Source organism: Macaca mulatta, chromosome 16, assembly GCF_049350105.2.
Source record: "Macaca mulatta isolate MMU2019108-1 chromosome 16, T2T-MMU8v2.0, whole genome shotgun sequence".
In the NCBI taxonomy this organism is placed as follows: Eukaryota; Metazoa; Chordata; class Mammalia; order Primates; family Cercopithecidae; genus Macaca; species Macaca mulatta.
The window spans coordinates 51,472,770-51,493,181 of NC_133421.1; the positions used below are offsets into that span (position 1 = coordinate 51,472,770).

The window sequence follows — 20,412 nt, forward strand, 5'->3', positions numbered from 1 at the left end:
CCCCATTTTGATGCCTGTGCCTATTCCAGCTTCGGCGGAAGCAGTTTTGGATTTGATACCCGCCCTTGGGAAAACACAAGGTATTAACTGCGTGCAACCTCCTGACTTTCTATTTCCCCTCATCTGGGAAAAGGGATAGGCAGGCTAAGCTCTACACTGTAGAAAGCCTGTGATAGAGCTTTGAACAAATGCTGCAGGCATTGTAATCACCAAACACTATAGTAAGTGTTCGGAATGAATAAAAACACAATCACCGCCCTACAGGAGTTCAGTAATTTAAAAAATTACAGCATCTGCTAGGTTGCAGGCTGTTCTGGACCCTGGAGTTAAAGTAGTGCAAAGTTCCTGTCTTCCTGGAACTTACCAACTGTACTGAAGTTTCAATGTTCTATAAACAAAGATAGGTAAGGACCCATTGGCCCCGGGGCTTGGTATTAAAGCGCTCAGGCCCACTCCAGACCTGAGAATATCAGCTGAATCTGAATCAACTGTTCTCCATTTCTGTCGGTTGGTGGTATAGCGGGGCCACAGCGACCTCCAGCGGCCACCCTCCGTTTTGTGGTCTGTTCTGGGTCCCCGGGAAAGAAAGGCAGGGGCGATAAGCCGGGTCCTCGGGAGCGCCCTGGTCTCCCTTCCCTTTACAGACTAGGAGGCCGCAGCTAGCTGGCAGTCTCAGATCCAGGTTTCCCATATCTGGGATGAGAGTTCTTCACTCAGGACTGGCAGCACAATGCAGGTCGTGAAGAACGGCAGGGTCGTTTATCCGTACAAAGTGAGTGTTGGAGGAACCCATCAAGACACACGAAGGCTGGGAAATCCCAGCGCTGCCAGTCGGAGACGACCAAGACTGAACCTCAGGCCCAGCCCTCCCTTCTCTCCTAGCCTGCAGGTTTTTCTCCTATTCTGGCGTTGGGACCGGATGACAGCTGCGAAACCAAAACGGGAATGGATAAACTGAGGTGCCACTGGGGATCCGTTTGAGAAGTACCTCCAGGGCGGGGCCATCACCGGAAGTGGCTTAAGGCTTGTACCCTACAATGCCCGCCTCTAATTGCGCTACCAGTAGGCGACGAGCCGCCTCCACTTCCGGTCCCCAGAGCAGTAGCCAGCAGCCCCCTCTTTACTGCTCTCCTACTGGCTGCCGCAAGGACGCGCTGTGATTTCCCATTGGTCGCGTCTCCTCTCCGGCGCCGCGCCTCCTTCCTCCAGGTATAGTCTTGTCTTCCGGTATCCGATTGGCTAAAGGCTGGGAGGGCGTTTGCCCGAGTCGACCAATGAGTGGGGTCGAGAGTGAGGGCGGCGGCTGCGTGATGGGGGCAGGGCGGGACTTGGCGTGGCCATTGGCCAGGGCGGGTACAGGCTAGGGATATGATTGGTTCAGAAGAGGGGCACCGTGGTGGGGTCGGGACTGCGCGGCCTCAGCAGCTGCGGGAGACGGAAGTGGCAAGAGCGCGGCCTCAGAGGGTCGGGCGGACACCGCCTGGGTGAGTCACCGTGCCCCCTGCACTGCGAGCCTGGGAACCGCAACGACCGCGTCCTGCCCGGCCCCGCCCTGGTCCCCACCGGCTTTCCTGAGTCCCGCCTTCTGTCATTTGGGGCTCCGCCTCCCAGTCTTTAGGCTCCGCCCCTAGAACCTGGGCACCTGGGCTCCCCTGCCAACCTGGCCCGCCCTCCGGGACCAGATCCCCTAGGTCTGAAAACCCTGGGCCTCCCAGGCCTGATCCTTGTCCCTCCTTCCCTCCCTTCGTTCCCTGGGGCTGCTGCCAGTGGGCGGTGAGGCAGCACCTCTGGCTTGTCTCTTGCGGGTTTCCCCATGAGGGAGAATGGCCTAGGGAAGAGGATACTGTGAACAGGGAGGTGGGCAGGACGACAGATGGAGGCTTTTATCCCCGCAGCCTCCCGTAGGGCTCTGCTGCACTGCCCGAGGATAGCAGGCATGAAGGAAAGTGTCAGTGAAACCTGGGCCTGGCTCGCTAAGTGAGCCTAGGAGGCCCCATCCTGAAATCCCTGTTACTTGGACTCATTGGACAGCTGCTGACTCCAAGGCCTGGATTGGCCTGATTCTGTCCCTGTTGTGTGGCCTCCTCTCCATAACCTCCACCCCACTTGGTGTCAAATATACTCAGCAGGACCTGTGCAGCCCTGCTGCCCTCTGATCACAGGTTGTGGTCCCCTCCCTCTTGTCCCACTCTGGACTCTGCCCCCAGTAAACAGGTCAGGTGGGTACTACTCCCAGACTCAGAAACTGGCAAAACATTCCTGTGGACTCATGCTCCTTCCGCTACTGCCACTTGACCCAAAGATTCAGGGCCCAAAATGAGCCCCAGTTGGGCAGCCTGTGTCTCTTCAGAGTTGGCAGTTCTGCTCCCCCACAAAGAAGTGTTCTCCCTCTGCGTCTGGAAATCAGGACTCCTGAATTCTGCCGAATAATCTTGGATGACACTCATTCCTGCTCCAGAACTTCGTGGCTGACTTCATGCCCTGCAGGATCACTTGTTGCTTTCTCCCCATGTAGCTCCCATTGCCTCTCTCTGGCATGGTGACTTGTGGAGAGACTGGAGTCTCTGCGAGGGAGAAGAATAAGAGTTGTAGAGAAGGTCAGGGGTAGATGTGTGGCATTTGTTGATTCTATGGTAGTGTTAATGGGGCCCTTTACTTTTATGTTCCCTGTCTCCTTACAGTGAGAAGCAGGCAGCCAGGACCCTTGCCACGGTAGAATGGTGAGTACCCTGTCTTTCCTCAGGCCATTGTGTTTTCTGTAATCCTTGTGTCTTTCTCTGCGAAGCTGCCCCACCTCTCCTAGACCTTGAGCTCCAGGCTACCCTGTTCAGCTCCTAAACATGTTCATCTGCCCTGGAGATAAATTAGGGTTTCTTTAGATTACACAACATCAGCCAGAATACAGCACTAGGACTGGAAGCTTCTAGAAATCATTTTCTGCATGTGCTATGCCCCATACTTTCCTCATACTCCCTACCCACCACTGGCTCTATTAACCCTTCATAACAGCCCTCTTCTTGCTTTTCTTGGGTGCCCAGTAGAATCTCTGTGTTCTGGTCTGAAAAGCCAGGCCTTCTTTATCTCAAGATCCTTGGACTTCTGGTGGGTCCTTTGAATACTGTGGATGCTATATCAGGAGTGACTCCACCAAAACTGTGGGGCTTCTCCAGTTCCAGGGTGCTGCTGTTAAGCCACTACAGATGACAGCTGACTGAATATCTAGCAGGATAGCATCTTCCAGGGTGCCCAGAATATCACCAGAGGTGGTTTACAATGATCCTATTAATTTTCCATTAACTGTAACGGCCCTTCTCTCACCCCAAGTCCAGGGAAGCCCTTAACTCCTGAGAGCTAGGAGGAGGCAGTGAGATGGGAAAGGCCTAGAGAGCTGCAGGCCCTGGCCCAGACCAGGCCCTTAACCTGGTGGTATCTCTTCAGTTTCTTTTAGGTGTCCCTTGTGCTTAGGGGCAGGTTAAAGAATTCAGTAGATGAGAGGATTTTCTCCTTCCCTCCCTTCCTTCCATAGACATGTGGATTTGGTGTGTGCACTATGGGTTCAGTCTCTTCTCAGAAAGCCTGCTGGGTTTGGCCCCCACCGACAGATAGCTCCTCTTTTTCTCTTCTGGGCTACCCTGAAAAGAGCATGGGCTTCAGAGTCAGCTTCATCTAATTTCAAATCCTAGCACCATCACTTAGGTAAATTACATACTTTCTCTCTAAGCTTGAGTCTCACCAGTAAGACAAGATAAGGTTTACTTCTTGGGGGTTGAAAGGTTTTAGTGAGATAATGTTAGAAACTAGCGAGTTCATTGTAGGTGCTTAATAAAATGTCAGGTTTTCTTTTATTACTCCCTTCTCCCCCAAACAAGACAAAAGCCCTGGTGTCTGAAAGTTACCAGGTGCAGGAAGTTTGGGGTTCCAGTCAGCTCCCTCTGTGACTCTTGGTGACATTTTGAGCCCCTTATTCCTGCTCCCCTTGGCCCTCTACCCAACTCTCTACTCCGCTGCTCCTGGGTTTCAAGTTTCATTTTTTTGTATACCTTCTGTGGTCCATACTTCTAGCTCTTCTGTTTCCTAGACTGAGAAATCCCTTCTCCTCCAAGAAGGACTTTATTACGCAGAGATCAGAATGTGAAACAAGGGAGAGATGGAGCTGAAGGACTAGGGTTGGGTAGGGGTGTTGGATAAAAAGCTCATTTCCCTTTCCAGGAGCGTGGAATGACTAACCTGGCACCATTCTAAGGGGAAAGAAGGGTTTAACGAAGTCACAGGATTGAAGGGCCCTGATGGGCAGGGGCATGGTAGGTAGTGGTTTTGGAGGGAAAGGAGGAAGCAAATGGGTAGCGGGCAGGTGAGCTCCACCTTGGGATCCGGAGCAGGCGTCGGGGGAGCTTAGGAGGGGAGGGCGTAGGGATGGTTTTGTAAGAGGGCACGGGGTGGCTCACCTGGGAAGAAGGGAAATGAGAAGATGTGGGCGGTCCCGTAGCCCATGTTCCTGAAAGCTCCTAAAGGTCCCTGGTGTAGGGTACGCCCTCCTACGAGGCCCAGGGTCAGCGGGGAGGGAGGAGGCTGGACTTGTGGGCGGGGCCCGCGGAGCCGCCCCGCCCCTGCCTCCGCCTTCCCGCCGCGGTCCCGGGCTCTCCTCGCGCCTGGCTCCCATCCCTTCTGCGCTCGTGCGGGAGGGCGGAGCTGGGCCCGCTCCATTGTGGAGAGGAGGGGAGAGGCGCGCGGGAGCCGCACGGAGGCCCCGCCACCAGCGCCCTACCCTCTTGGCCTCCGCGGCTGCACCTGGCGAGCCCCGCAGCCGGGATGCGGCCGGCGCTCGGGGCTGGCGGGCAGCGCAGCGGCTCCGGGGACATGTACGCTCGCCCAGACCGCCCGCGACCATGAGCCTGACCGCCCGCGTCTCCTGCTCCATGCTTAGCTGCTTCGTAAGTGCCCACCCTGCCTTTGGGGGCCTAGGAGGCACCCGCAGCCCCGCCCTGGGTCAGCCTTCGATTTCAGCCCATCCCCCTTCCCGAGGCCCCTGGCCCGGCTCCGAACGTTTGGGGCGGGGAAGGTGGGTTAACCCGTTTATTTCTTGGACTTGCTTCTATCTTTGGGTGCCGGAGATGGTCGAAGGCCAGGAATGGAAATTCTGTGGTCCATCCTGGCCCCGCAGCCGCTGCCCTTGACTGCAGATCTCTAGGCCCCGCCCTGCAGGGGTACATCTCTTTACCTCCGCCTCTCCATCTTGGTCCCACCCGCTGAATCCTTGCTTGGAGATGTGGGATGTGGCCAGTAGGCTGAATGGGATGTTAGGGAGCTGGTCGGGGAGCACAGGATGTCTGTGAGCTGGCTCGGGGCTCCAGTCCCTTCCCTCTTCCACCACTCCATCCCTCACCTGACATGCCAGCCTTTTCTCCTTGACTGTCCCCCAGACAGCCTCTCTTTTCCATCTTCCCTGTCTCTGCAGGGTTCCGTACCTCTGCATCATTCCCGGTCCTCCCCTCCTCCCGCTCTGGCTGATGCTCCTTCCCAGCTTCCCCCATCTGTCCTCTCAGCTGTCCCCCCCACCTTCCCCGTGGGTGTCTGCCAGGCCTCCTCTCTCTCTCTCCTGGCTGTCCTTGGGTCTCCTGGCTCCTCCCAGGCGCGTGGATCCCCTCAGGTCCCCTCCCTGGTGGTTGGGAGGGGAGTTCCTTCTGTTTGCTGTGGGTATTCCTCAGGAATTCCCCTCTGATTAGCAGGCAGGGCAGGTTACTTGGCAGGTAATGGGGGCTTGTCAGCAGTGTGGGTCTAACAAGAAGATAAGCCCAGCTCCCAAACACGTCTTCCTTTTGAAAGCATCGGTGAAGGCCCTCTAGAGGCGTGGGACTGAATCCCCCCACCCACTCCTCTTTGTCTCCTTCACCCACCAGATTGAAGCTTCAGTGGCTGTAGGCGCCTGATTTCCCTCCTCTCTAAAACTAGCTGCCACACCTGGCTCCTTTTCCTCAGGACAGCACTTTCCCATCCCCACTCCTGCCTTACCCTTACACGAGTCTAAGGAAAATAGTCTTTCTTTTCCTTAGTTTTCTCTCCTCCATTTTTGAAATGTTGGTTCTGTAGGACAGTCTCTCTTTGAAGAGTACAGATTCCCAATTCCTCCTGGGGCCTCACTCTTTCCTTAGGCTTAATAGGCTGATACTCTCTCCATTTCACCCTTCCCTGTGTCCAGCCAAGTCAGATCTCTTTTCCCTTCTCTGGTGACCAGAACCTTTAGAGGTGTGTTTGTGGTTATCTGTGGATTTCTTGGTGGGGAGGGAAGCAGAATGAGCCTGATGGGCTAAGTGGAGCTTGGTGACTTAGGACTGTGGCCTTCCTACAGGGTGAGGAGGGGCCCCCCAGCCTGGAGTACATCCAAGCCAAGGATCTGTTCCCCCCCAAGGAACTAGTGAAGGAGGAGGAGAATCTTCAGGTAAGGAGGATTTGGGGGCCAGGGTAGATGTGGCTCCCTGCCTAGTTAAAAAACACCCTCCCTTCTCCCAAAAATCCTCAAGGGGATCTGGTACCAAAGCTCTGGCTTCCTGTTCCCGGGTCTCTGGAGGAGGAGGGTTTGTCTGTGTATCCTGGAGCCTTTGAGCCTGGGGAAGGAAAGGGAGCTTTCCTGTACGGCTGTTGCCTGGTGCTGTTACTGTGGAGAGAACTCTCCTCTCCGGCCTTGGTCCGCCTTTTCCAGAGGGGATCCCACAGATCAGGGGCTATAGAGGAAGATAAGGTGGTCACTCACTTTGGACTGAAGGTTTCTCTGCCCCTTGACAGGTCCCCTTCACAGTGCTGCAGGGTGAGGGAGTAGAGTTCCTGGGCCGGGCAGCCGATGCCCTCATTGCCATCTCTAACTACCGGCTGCATATCAAATTCAAGGACTCTGTCATCAACGTGAGTTTCTGTATTGTTCTTCTACCCCTAAGCTAGAATCCCTATGAGGTTCTAGCCTGGTGGAACAAGGTGGGATTGTTCCAAAGCTCTCCTTGATCATGTCGTTAAAAAAGTTGGAGGCCGGGCGCAGTGGTTCACACCTGTAATCCCAGCACTTTGGGAGGCCAAGGTGGGCAGTTCACTTGAGGTCAGGAGTTTGAGACCAGCCTGGCCAACATGGTGAAACTCTATTTCTACTAACAATACAAAAATTAGCCGGACTTGGTGGTACGCACCTGTAATCCCACCTACCCGGGAGGCTGAGGTGCGGGAATCTCTTGAACCGGGAGGTGAAGGTTGCAGTGAACCAAAATTGTGCCACTGCTATCCAGCTTGAGTGACAGAGTGAGACTACATCTCAAAAAAAAAAAAACTTGGGGATCCCTTCTCTTTCTCTCTGACCTCATGTTTTCCTGCCTCATTTTCCTAGCTATAGCTCTGTTTCTGGCTCATTCTCCTTTCTCCTCTTCTCTCTTTCCATTATTCTATTACTGGCCCTTCTAAGGAGCACAGTGGCATTGTTGGAAGAACACAGGCTTTGGAGTCAGACAAACCTGGGCTCTTTTCCTGTGTTGCCACTGACCAGCTGGGTGACCTTGGTCAAGTCACCTAACTGAGGCTTGATTTTTCTCCTCAATAATATGGGCTGAAAACACCTGCCGTGCAGGGTTATTGGGATCATTAATTGGGATCACATATGCAGAGGACTCCGTACAGTTACCAGGTGCTTAACAGACCCTCAGTAATTGTTGGTTTCCTTCCTGCTATTGATACATCAGTGCCTAGGCTAGGGTGAGGGTAAGGAGTGATACCCAGTGGGGAGTCTGAGCTTCAGTTTGCCCTTCCTCTAAAGGTCCCCCTCCGGATGATTGACAGTGTGGAGAGCCGTGATATGTTCCAGTTGCACATTTCCTGCAAGGACTCCAAAGTGGTGAGGTGAGAACAACGGGGCCTCACTCAGGTCCCCTGGCCCTCGTTTTGTCCAGATCTCTGTGCTGCAGGGTTTCTCTGGTGCGAGAGAGGAAAGATCCTGCCTCACTTTCCCCAGTTGGAAGAAAAGGTGAAGACCATGTTCTGGGTTGGGAGGTCAGTGTACTGACCCATAGTATCTTGACCTGAAAAAATGGGGGTAATGCTTGGTCCATGGAGTCATCGTAAGGATTAAGTGAGATAATGTGTATGTGTATGAAAGCACCGAGGACAGTATCTGGCACAGAGCATTCCCATTATTGTTGGTTTATTTATTTATTCGTTTGATATACATGTATTGAGTACCCTACTCAATGCCAGACTGTTTTAAGCCCTGGGGATATAGCAGGGAACAAATAGACAAAATTTTCCCTTCTCAGAGAGCTTACATCCCAATGAAGAGATACCAACCGTAAGTAATAAGTAAAATTTGTGAAATGATAGTAAATGTAAAGGAAAAAAAATAAAGCAGTGAAAGGGAATATGGAGTGCTATGAGGGTGAAGATTGTAGAACAATTAGGCTGGGCGCGGTGGTTCACGCCTGTAATCCCAGCACTTCGGGTGACCAAGGTGGAAAGATCGCTTCAGCTTAGGAGTTCAAGATCAGCCTGGGCAACATAGTGAGACCCTGTCTCTACTAAAAATAGAAAAAAATAGCCGGGTGTGGTGATGCGTGGGAAGATTGCTTCAGCTTAGGAGTTCAAGATCAGCTTGGGCAACATGGCGAGACCCCATCTCTACTGAAAATATAAAAAATTAGCCAGGTGTGGTGATGTGTGCCTGAAGTCCCAGCTACTCAAGAGGCTGAGATGGGAGGACCTCTTGAGCCTGAGAAGTTGAGGCTGCAGTGAACTGTGATGACAGTACTGCACTCTGGCCTGGGTGACAGAGTGAGACCCTGTCTCAAAAAAACAAAACGAAAGTGATCAGAGAAGCTGCACCAAAAAGGTAGCAGTTGAGTCAAGACTTGAAGAAAGTGGCCATGTGGGTATTTGGGGAAAGAATGTGCCAGAGAGAGAGAATGGCAAGTGCAAAGGCCCTGAGGTGGGTGTGTGCCTGCATATTGGAAGACTGGCAGGGAGGCTGGTGTGGTTGGAGTAGAGTGCCTGTGGGTGAGAGTAGTGGGTTACAAGATCTGAGAACAAAGTGGGGTGTCAGACATTTTGTCATGAAGACTGGCTTTTACTTTGAGGGAACTGAAAAACCACTGGAGGATTTTGAGCAAAGGCGTGATGTGATCTGATTAATGTTTCACAGAATCACGCTGGCTGCTCTATTGAGACTAGATGAAAGAATGGGGGCAAGAGCAAAAGCAAAAACTGGGAGGCTAGTTAGGAAGCTATTGCAGTTGCCCAGATGAGAGATCATGGCGGCCTGTCTGAGGTGGTAGCAGCCAAAGCAGTGAGAAGCAATCAGATTCTGGGTGTATTTTGAAGGTGGAGATGACAAGATTTGCTGACAGATTTGAAATGAAAGAAAGAGGAATCTGGGATGACTCCAAGGTTTATTAAAAGGATACCCACTTTAGAGCCTACCATGTGCTCAGGTCGGTGGGGCATTCAGAGGAACATTCACATTGCTCTTTCCCTCAAGGAGGCTAAACTCTAGCTGCTGGAAGACCTAACATGTGGCAATGCTATGGGAAAATGTGGTGCTTAGTACTCCAAGCAGGCCAGGCACAGTGGCACATACCTGTAATCCCAGTATTTTGGGAGGCTGAGGCAGGAGGATCGCTTGAGCCCAGGAGTTCAAGAATCAGTCTGGGCAACATAGAGAGACCCTGTCCCTACGAAGAATTTAAAAAGGTATTGCACAATTATGGTCTCAACTACTCAGGGGACTGAGTTGGGAGGATTGCCTGAGCTCAGGAGGTCAAGGCTGCAGGGAGCTGTGATTGCGCCACTACACTCCAGCCTGGGTGACAGAGCAAGAGCAAGACCCTCTCTCAAAAAAAAAAAAAAAAAAAGGTGTATATATATATTCCAAGCACATTAAGAATCAAGAGAGGAAGGAGTTTCTGGCATAGAGTAGGCTGGGAAGTCTTCAAGGAAGAGGTGAGACCGAAACTATCTTCAAAGCATCAGTAGGATGTGGCTAGGCAGAGAGGAGACATTATCAAGCAGAAGATAAACCAAGGAGATGGGAAGGATGTGAGCAGGACTTCCCGCCTGAAGCAGAAGGTTTGAGTTAGGGAGTCATGGGAGATAACACTGGTCCATTAGGGTAGGGACAAGGAGTGCAGACTTTCAGGGCCATGTGGTAGCATTTAGATTTGACACAAGAAACAGTAGGGCCCCATTCGAGAGGATAAGTATGCCTCAAACACAGGAGTTCCTGGGAAGAGAATTATCACGAGAGACAACTTCTGTTGGGTGTTGGTCAGTGTCCCTCATTCCCCCACCCCGGGTCCCCACTGCTTTACCTCTTGCTTTGCAGCCTCTCTTCACAGCCTTCCTGTGGCTGTGTTTTTGACCCTGATAGCTCCATGGCACAACTGCACTTTGCCTCACCCAGGCCTGTGGCTTCTTGCCTGGCAGGTGTCACTTCTCCACTTTCAAGCAGTGCCAAGAGTGGCTCTCACGGCTAAGCCGAGCCACAGCAAGACCTGCCAAGCCTGAGGACCTCTTTGCCTTTGCCTACCATGCCTGGTGCCTGGGGCTGACTGAGGAGGACCAGCACACTCACCTATGTCAGCCAGGTGAGGCCAGTCTATTTTCTTTGGGAGGCTGCTTCTTACCCCTTGGTTCTCATCCCTCCTCCACTCCTGCACATCGGTGCTCTGGGAAGCTAACCATCATGGGGCCTCTGTTGCAGGTGAGCACATACGTTGTCGGCAGGAGGCGGAGCTTGCAAGGATGGGCTTTGACCTGCAGAACGTCTGGAGAGTCTCACACATCAACAGCAACTACAAGTGAGAGGGTTGGGGACCAAAACTCCTTCCACACCAAACGGCTTCCGTGTTTGGATAAAGCGTGGTGGGCACAGCTTCTTAGTCTGTGAGGGAGGAAGGCTTCTGGTTTCTCTTCCCACAAGGCCATCTCCAGGGATCCTGTCGTCACATGTTTTAGACCCAGTGCGGTGACCCCCACCTGGTCTCTTTTCAGATTGTGCCCCAGTTACCCCCAGAAGCTGCTGGTTCCTGTGTGGATCACTGACAAAGAGCTGGAGAATGTGGCTTCCTTCCGCTCCTGGAAGCGGATCCCCGTGGTTGTGTATAGGTGAGGCAGTGGGGCCGGGAAGTAGGGAGGCCATTTCTTATGCAACAAGGAAAGAGTCAGTATTGGAGGTTTTGGGTAACCTGGTTGACTGGGAATTGACACTATGGGGAAGTATAAAATAATTTTAAAACAAAAAACTATCTTAGTTTTTTCTCCTAAGAATAAGGCTGTTAGGGAGTTTATTCATTCCCCCCCTTTTTTTAGAGAGAGAGAGAGAGAGAGAGAGAGAGTGTGTGTGTGTGTGTGTGTGTGTAAACATTGGTACACGAGTTGGCAAACTGGCCTGCAGACAAAATCTGGCTCATAGTCTATTATATAAAACGGCTTGTAAGCTGTGAATGATTTTTACAATTTTAAAGGGCTATTTTTAAAAAAACAAAGAAGAAATACATGACAGAAACTGGTTGTGACCCACAAGGCCAAAAATTTGTTGTCTGACTTTTTACTGAAAATGTTTGCTGATCTCTGCACTAGAATATTGTAGCTAAAATAGAGTGAGACAGGAAGTAACCCTGAAGTTTGGAATTGTTCCTGTTCTTGGCTCAGCCAGGCCTTGTTCTCCTGCTGGGTGTCTGTACCTGGAGCAGTTGCTGTGCATATTTGATGAGTCAAGGTCACTTTGGGCGTACAGAGCCCATTTGAGAAAATATGTGTGATGGTGCTTTGTAAACTGTGAAGCCTGCTAGAGATGCTGGGGCTTTTGGTTGCTGTTATGGCCTGGATGAGTGGGTAGCCCCTGCTGGCTCTAGAGACTTTGGTCTAACCCCCTGAGGTAGGCCTCTGGAGGCTTCGAATGCCAAGGGCATTACGGTTTCTTCTGTTTTGTCAGACACTTGCGCAATGGGGCTGCCATTGCCCGCTGCAGCCAGCCAGAGATCAGCTGGTGGGGCTGGCGCAATGCTGATGATGAGTATCTGGTCACGTCCATCGCTAAAGCCTGTGCCCTGGACCCGGGGACAAGGGCCACTGGGGGCTCCCTCAGCACCGGGAATAATGATACCAGCGAGGCGTGTGATGCAGACTTTGGTAAGGTGTGGATGATGCTAACCCCCCAGGGAGCAGGCCCCCTCCTTGGCTTGATTGGCTCCCAGGGAGTCCTCAGTGAGAGTCTGGGAAGATGATCGCACATGGGGTGCTGGGGTCCCTGCCTTGTCAGAAGCTGTGGAGTGTGAGGGGTCTGTAGTTGCATGTTCTGCCTTCTGAGAGGGAGTGCCAGAGGGCCAGCAGGAGGCTGGGTGGCTGGCTGACTCAGGGGCTCCTTGCTGCTATGTGTTTAGATTCCTCTCTGACTGCATGCTCTGGAGTGGAGAGCACAGCAGCCCCCCAGAAGCTGCTGATCCTGGATGCGCGATCCTACACAGCAGCAGTGGCCAACCGGGCCAAGGGTGGAGGCTGTGAATGCGAAGGTATTGCTCTTATCCTGGTGTCTGTAACCAGCCTGTGCTGTGGGTGGCTTTGGTGAGGAGGGGTTGGGGGCCGTTTGTATAGTGGAAAGAGCCCAAACAAACCTGGCTTGGAATCATAACTTTGCTACCTACTAGCTATGGCTATGACTATGACTATGCTGAAGTTGCTTAATCTGCCCAAGCTTTATTTTCAGTTTTACAAGAAGGGGGTGTTACAAACTTTGCAAAATTGTTGGGATGGTTAGAAGTTGCCTATGTAGGCTGTGCCCAGTGGCTCACACCTGTAATCCTAGCACTTTGGGAGGCAGAGGCAGGCGGATGACTTGAGCTTAGGAGTTCGAGACCAGCCTGGGCAACATGGTGAAACCCCGCCTCTATCAAAAATACAAACCATTAGCTGGGCATGGTGGTGCACTCCTGTGGTCCCATCCCAGCCACTCAGGTGACTGAGGCATGAGAATCGCTTGAAGAGGCAGAGGGTGCAGTGAGCTGATATCATGCCACTGTACTGTAGCCTGAGTGACCATGAGACCCCGTCTCAAAAAAGAAAAAGAAGTTGTATATATAAAAGTATTGCTGCAGAGCAGCTACTATTTATTGAGAATTTAGCATATATTGTCTTTCTTTTTTTTTTTTTTTTTTTTTTGAGACGGAGTCTCGCTCTGTCGCCCAGGCTGGAGTGCAGTGGCGCGATCTCGGCTCACTGCAAGCTCCGCCTCCCGGGTTCACGCCATTCTCCTGCCTCAGCCTCCCGAGTAGCTGGGACTACAGGCGCCCACAACCGCGCCCGGCTAATTTTTTGTATTTTTAGTAGAGACGGGGTTTCACCGTGGTCTTGATCTCCTGACCTTGTGATCCGCCCGCCTCGGCCTCCCAAAGTGCTGGGATTACAGGCGTGAGCCACCGCGCCCGGCTATATTGTCTTTCTAAGTACTACTATCATCTGTCATTACTGTTACTATTATTAGTATATGGCACCTGAGTCTCCAGAGATATAAGTGTGATTCAGATTTCAAAACTGTATTTAGTTCCCATGCTGGAGTGCTCTGCCTGGCCAGGGAAGCTTTGCCCACCAGGGACCACTCTTGTCCTGGATGCCTGTTTCCAGGACGTGCTTTTTTTTTTTTTTTTTTTTTTTTTGAGACGGAGTCTCGCTCTGTCACCCAGGCTGGAGTGTAGTGGCGCGGTCTCGGCTCACTGCAACCTCCACCTCCCAGGTTCAAGCAATTCTCCTGCCTCAGCCTCCCAAGTAGCTGGGATTACAGGTGTCCACCACTATGCCCAGCTCATTTTTGTATTTTTAGTAGAGACGGGATTTCACTGTGTTAGTCAGGCTGTTCTCGAACTCCTGACCTCAGGTGATCCACCTGCTTTGGCCTCCCAAAGTGTTGGGATTACAGGTGTGAGCCACCGCGCCCAGCCTAGGACGTGCTTTTACGTCCCACTCTCCTGTCATGTCTACAGAGTACTATCCCAACTGTGAGGTCGTGTTCATGGGAATGGCCAACATCCATGCCATCCGGAACAGCTTTCAGTACCTCCGGGCTGTGTGTAGCCAGATGCCGGATCCTAGCAAGTAGGTGTTCCCTGCTCGGATTCCTTCCAGTCTCATTCCTTACCCAGTACCTCTTATTCTTGGAAGATTAGATGGGGAGATGAGAAGTTCGGAGAGCAGGAGACCTGAGGGCCTGGGTGGAGTTGGGTGCCATGGGCTAGTTCCAAGAACCCTTCCACTTCTCAGCCAACACTTTGGCGTGGTCACAGGACATTGAATTCCTTTAGTTTGGATCAGTTGTTCTACTCAAAGAACACAGAGAACTGGGGAGAGAAAATGGCTGAGTGCGCATGTGATGCTTCCCAGTTCCTCTTTTGAGCCTCATAAGCTCTTATCTGCTGCAGGTCCTGTCTTCCCTACCTTCCTGCTAGATACCTCTTGTCCAAAAGGCCCTGGGTTGTACCTCTTTGTTTCAGTTCTCACTGGGGACTTTGTTGGGTAGGGCTGGCTGTGGATGGAGGAGAGACTGTTGTGGCCTCAGCTCCCTTTGTGACCGACTTGATTTCTGCTCTTGTGTAGCTGGTTGTCGGCATTGGAGAGTACCAAATGGCTGCAGCACTTGTCGGTAATGCTAAAAGCAGCTGTGCTGGTGGCAAATACAGTAGACCGGGAAGGCCGGCCTGTGCTGGTACACTGCTCCGACGGCTGGGACCGCACACCACAGATCGTAGCCCTGGCCAAAATATTACTGGACCCATATTACAGGACGTTGGAGGTATTGAGAGGAATTGGGTGGGAAGACCAGAGGGAATGTGGGAGGAGGGAAGGTGTTGAGCCCTCTGGATCTGTCCTAGGAATCTTTCAGTAGAGGACATTGGTGGCTCTTTTTTTTTCCCTTTTTTTTCAACTCCCAAAGCTTTGGAAAATTGGTGGCTTTTAGTCCTCTTCTAGGTCCAGTCCTAGTTTTCTTTGAAGCTGCCAGCTCCCTGCTTTGGGCAGTTCCCGGGAGAGCAGCACGTCAGCGTTTCCAGAGAGGCCCTATGTTTGAATAGTTTCTTTTTTTGCAGGGCTTCCAAGTGTTAGTGGAGTCTGACTGGCTGGATTTTGGGCACAAGTTTGGAGATCGCTGTGGCCACCAAGAGAATGTGGAGGACCAAAACGAACAATGCCCTGTGTTCCTCCAGTGGCTTGATTCTGTTCATCAGTTGCTTAAGCAGTTCCCCTGCCTGTTTGAATTTAATGAAGCATTCCTGGTAAGTCCTAAACCCTGTGACAAGAGGGATGGGGGGAATGACAGCTCAAGGCCCCCAGGTGCAAGCTCTCTCTGCCTTCTAGGTAAAACTGGTGCAACACACATACTCCTGCCTCTATGGCACCTTCCTGGCCAACAACCCCTGTGAGCGAGAGAAGCGCAACATCTACAAGCGGACCTGCTCTGTGTGGGCGCTCCTTCGAGCTGGCAATAAAAACTTTCATAACTTCCTCTACACACCCAGCTCAGACATGGTGAGTCTCAGCCCTTTTCCTATAGGTGCTATTTAGAAACCTATAGGGAGAAGGAGCTGAATCAGTAGGGAAAATGTAGAGTCAAGGGCTTAGGGAAAGAAAAGGGACCAGAGACTCTTGACAAAGCACTCGTATTGGGCTGCTTCCCTAGGTCCTGCATCCTGTTTGTCATGTCCGGGCCCTGCACCTCTGGACGGCTGTTTATCTGCCAGCATCATCTCCATGCACACTTGGGGAGGAAAACATGGATCTTTACCTTTCCCCAGTGGCCCAGAGCCAGGAGTTCTCTGGCCGCTCTCTGGACAGGTAAGAAAAGCCCTTCTTTCTTTCTCCTCTCTCCACTAGGAAAGCAATAACTGTTTCCCATCTCATCTAAATGTTCTCTATCTTTCTTTCTTTTTTTTTGAGACGGAATCTAGCTTTGTCCCCCAGGCTGGAGTGCACTGGCGCAATCTCAACTCACTGCAACCTCCATTTCCCGGGTTCAAACGATTCTCCTGCCTTAGCCTTCCGAGTAGCTGGGATTACAGGCGCCAACCACTACACCCAGCGAATTTTTGTATTTTCAATAGAGACGGGGTTTCACCATGTTGGCCAGGTTGGTCTCGAACTCCTGACCTCAGATGATCCACCTGCTCCGGCCTCCCAAAGTGCTGGGATTACAGGTGTGAGCCACCGTGCCCGGCCTCTTTCTGAGGTATTTAAAAGCAACTTCTTGAGTCATTTGCAGGAAAAGCTTGGCCAAGACTTGTAGCCAGCCTGGAGTACACTCTGTGTATTTTCAAGGTCCTCTGAAGATAAGGTTGGATACTTTTTTTCCTGAAGGAGCTGCTATCACCCTGTATGATATACCCAAGCAGGAGAGAGAACAAAACAGAAAGGACTGTTTTAGGAAGGTTTGTGAGAATGGTCTTGATTTTTGTTCACTGGTACAGGGCACGGAGAGCTTGCTATATTAGTAGCAACCTTTGTTGTGTCCAGCATTAGCTTCTAGAAACATCTGACTCTCAGGGAAATGGGTTCCCAGCAGGGGGATGGCCTTATATTACTCCGTCAGAAAAAGGCCAGAATTTAAAAGGGAGACATAAAATTAGTTATCTTCTGGCTGAATGTTTTGGGGGGAAGTGAGATGGTGTTGGTTAAATTATGAGAGTAGTACCTGTTTCTTGTTTTTAAAAAAATAGTCAGTATAAAAGTAGAAAATCCCTTAGGATCCTTGTCCCCACAGGTGTCCACTATTAACATTTGTTATGTGTCTTTCCAGATGTTTATCTCTACATAGGTAAATCCACACTCATGCTCTCATGTGGAAACATTTTTATAAATAAAATCAGAATATTTTTACATACCCTTTTTACTTTTTTGCATATTCTGCAACTTGTTTTTCCCACTTTGTATTAGATTGTCTTCTCATAACAGCACATCTAAATTTCTTTTCTTGTTTTTATTGGCTTCAGAGTAGTCCACAATTTATATAACCAGATTCCTATTCATCATTTAGGTAATTTCCATTTTTTTTTAAATCATTACAGGGAGTGCTTTTGTGAACATCCTTGTATGTGTAACTTTTTAAAAAATTGTAAAATACAGGCTGGGCATGGTGACTCACGCCTGTAATCCCAGCATTTTGGGAGGTCGAGGCGGGCAGATCACTTGAGGTCAGGAGTTCAAGGCCAGCCTGGCCAACATGGTGAAACCCTGTCTCTACTAAAAATACAAAAATTAGCCGGGCATGGTGGCAGGCACCTGTAATCCCAGCTACTTGGGAGGCTGAGGCATGAAAGTCGCTTGAATCTGAGGGGCGGAGATTGCGGTGAGCCAAGATTGCGCCACTGCACTCCAACCTGGACAACAGAGCGAGACTGCGTCTCAAAAAAAAAAAAAAATTGTGAAATACACATGCTATTTACCATCCACACCATTTTTAAGTACATAGTTTAGTAGGGTTACTTTGTAGTTTTGTTTTGTTTTGTTTTGTTTTTTTAAAGACAGAGTTGCGCTCTGTTGCCCAGGCTGGACTTCAGTAGCACAATCTCAACTCATTGCAACCTCTACCTCCTAGGTTCAAGTGATTCCCCTGCCCCGGCCTCCCGAGTAGCTGGGATTACAGGCATGCGCCACCATGCCCGGCTAATTTTTGTATTTGTAGTAGAGACGGGGTTTTACTATGTTGGTCATACTGGTCTCAAACTCCTGACCTCAAGTTACCCACCCACCTCGGCCTCCCAAAGTGTTGAGATTACATGTGTGAGCTCCTGCGCCTGGCCAGTGGGGTTACTTTGTATGCATATTTTTGCATTTGTGCTAGTATTTTTGCCAGATAAATGAAAATACTATGCTCAAAGGATATATATCTCTCTCTCAAATTTTGATATTTGCTTATTGGCTGAGAGCTTTTTTTTTTTTTTAAGAGACAGGGTCTTGTTCTGTCATTTACGTTGGAGTACAGTGGCACAATTATAGCTTACTGTAACCTCAAACTCCTGAGCTCAAGTAATCCTTATGTTTCAGCCTCCCAGGTAGCTAATTAGCTCATTAGGCACGTGCCAATTTTTATTTTTTGTAGAGACAGGGTCTGTTGCCCACGTTAGTCTTAAACTCCTGGCCTTGAGTGATCTTCCTGCCTTGGCCTCCCAAAACACTGGAATTACAGGTGTGAGCTACCATGTCCATCCTGGCTAAAAGTTTTTCAAATATGACATATGTTATTGATTGAGTATTATAAAGGAAAACAAAAAACCCAGCATCCCAAATTACTGGTTTGAGGGTCTTTTGAACTAAGTCATTGTGAGGGGACCATGATAGGTTTCAGGAATTCAGTGATTTTTTTTCCTTCCCCAAACTATGCAAACCTATGAATAGGTTCATAGGTTTACTTTTCCTGGGAGAGGGGTCATAACTTTTAATCAAATTTTGAATAAGCTCTGTGACTCATTTAATAATCATTTCATTAACTTAGTATCTGACTTATCAATTCAACAAATGTTTCTTTAATACCTACAAGTTGCCTATTACTGTACTAGGTTTTGTGGGCTACACCAAATAAATAGAAGATATTGGTTCTACTTTCAAGATAATTTTAAGCTCTAAGGTAAGACACAGAGCAACTAGAGAACAATTCCTTTTTTTTTTTTTTTTGTGATGGAGTCTCACTCTGTCACCAGGCTGCAGTACAGTTACGCAATCTTGGCTCACTGCAACCTCCACCTCCTGGGTTCAAGTGATTCTCCTGCCTTAGCCTCCAGGGTAGCTGGTACTACAGGCATCCGCCACCACACCCTCATTTTTCGTATTTTTAGTAGAGACAGGGTTTCACCATGTTGGCCAGGATGGTCTCAATCTCTTGACCTCGTGATCTACCCGCCTCGGCCTCTCGAAGTGCTGGGATTACAGGCGTGAGCCACTGCACCCGGCCAACTAGAGAACAATTCTAAGCCAGCATCTAAGCAGATAAGAATGTGTGTAGTTTAGGCTGGGCGCAGTGGCTTATGCCTGTAATCCCAGTACTTTGGGAGGCCAAGGTGCACAGGTTGCTTGAGCCCAGGAGTTTGAGACCAGCCTGGACAACGTGGCAAAACTCCACCTCTACAAAAAATACAAAAATTAGCCAGGCATGGTGGCGTGCGCCGTGATCCCAGCTACTTGGCGGGCTGAGGCAGGAGGATGGTTTGCGCCCAGGAGGTCGAGGCTGCAGTGAGCTGTGATTGTGCTATGGCACTCCAGCCTGGGTGATAGAGCGAGACCTTATCTCAAAAAAAAAAAAAAAAAAAAAAGTGTATAGTTCAAAGCTTTAGAGAAATGATGTGTGTTTTAAAAGGGTCATTTGGTGGCTGTTTTACTCAGGAAATTTTCATGAAGGACCAGACAAGAACTGTGGGTCTGTTTGTGTTCTCTGTGTCTGGCTTAGAATCTGGCACATAAGTAAATTTAAATAAATTTACTCAAGTAAAAATTTACTTAAAACTGGACAAACGGCTGGGTGTGGTGGCTCATGCTTGTAATCCCAGCACTTTGGGAGGCCAAGGTGGGCGAATCACAAGGTCAGGAGATCAAGACCATCCTGGCTAACATGGTGAAACCACATCTCTATTAAAAATACAAAAAAAAAAAAAAAATTAGCTGGGCGTGGTGGCGGGCGCCTGTAGTCCTAACTACTCAGGAGGCTGAGGCAGGAGAATGGCGTGAACCTGGGAAGGCGGAGGTTACAGTGAGCCGAGATGGTGCCACTGCACTCCAGCCCAGGTGACAGAGCGAGACTCTGTCTCAAAAAAAAAAAAAAAAAAAAACTGGACAAATGAATGAAATAAAGGTAGTTGTGAGCTTAGTAACAAGGTTAGTGGAGAGGGGTCCAAAGGAAGTAGATACATGAGAGGTAGGGTTTCTTTTTGAAAAGGAGCCTTGCTCCATTGCCCAGGCTGGAGTGCGGTCACATGATCTTCTCAGCTCACTGCAACCTCCGCCCACCGTGTTCAACTGATTCTCCTGCCTCAGCCTCCTGAGTAGCTGGGATTACTAATTTTGTATTAGTAATAGTAGCTGGGCTAATTTTTGTATTTTTAATACGGGATTTCACCATGTTGGTCAAGGTGGTCTCGAACTCCTGACCTCAAGTGATCTGCTCACCTTGGCCTCCCAAAGTGCCGGGATTATAGGAGTGAGCCACTACGCCTGGGCGAGAGGTAGTTTTTTTTTTAAAAAAGAACTTCTGTGGCTGGCAGGGGTTGAGAAGGGGCTATTTTAAGGAATAGAAGGAAATATAAGACAGGTCATTGAGGGCATTGAAGGCTTTAAACATTACAGTAAAGAGTTTATTTTGATTCGGTTGTCAATAGGAAGTCACTATAGGAAGTCACTGTGATCTTCTGACAGTGGGATCCTTGG

At 50.1% G+C, this 20,412-nt stretch overlaps 1 protein-coding gene across 15 annotated transcripts in view; it reads left to right on the forward strand.

Annotated features, from left to right (window-relative positions):
- Nucleotides 1-1,397: 1,397 nt before the first annotated feature.
- The window catches only part of MTMR4 (myotubularin related protein 4), a 28,432-nt gene continuing 9,417 nt past the window's right edge, over nt 1,398-20,412 (forward strand). For 4 of the 15 annotated variants that reach the window (XR_013406386.1, XR_013406388.1, XM_015119143.3 and 1 more), the window contains exons 1-15: nt 1,398-1,484; nt 2,682-2,720; nt 6,347-6,436; nt 6,781-6,897; nt 7,790-7,872; nt 10,444-10,604; nt 10,721-10,817; nt 11,011-11,124; nt 11,954-12,150; nt 12,402-12,530; nt 13,995-14,106; nt 14,605-14,800; nt 15,093-15,278; nt 15,361-15,531; nt 15,683-15,837. Coding sequence is in view for 9 of the 15 variants with exons in the window: in XM_015119143.3 (XP_014974629.3) it covers nt 2,718-2,720; nt 6,347-6,436; nt 6,781-6,897; nt 7,790-7,872; nt 10,444-10,604; nt 10,721-10,817; nt 11,011-11,124; nt 11,954-12,150; nt 12,402-12,530; nt 13,995-14,106; nt 14,605-14,800; nt 15,093-15,278; nt 15,361-15,531; nt 15,683-15,837 (1,811 nt within the window). In the remaining 6 variants the exon portion in view is untranslated. Of the gene's footprint in view, nt 2,605-2,681; nt 2,721-4,209; nt 4,932-6,327; nt 6,437-6,780; nt 6,898-7,789; nt 7,873-10,443; nt 10,605-10,720; nt 10,818-11,010; nt 11,125-11,953; nt 12,151-12,401; nt 12,531-13,994; nt 14,107-14,604; nt 14,801-15,092; nt 15,279-15,360; nt 15,532-15,682; nt 15,838-20,412 lie in introns of all 15 variants that reach the window. The other 11 variants (XR_013406387.1, XM_015119144.3, XM_077970869.1 and 8 more) reach the window with 6 other exon arrangements.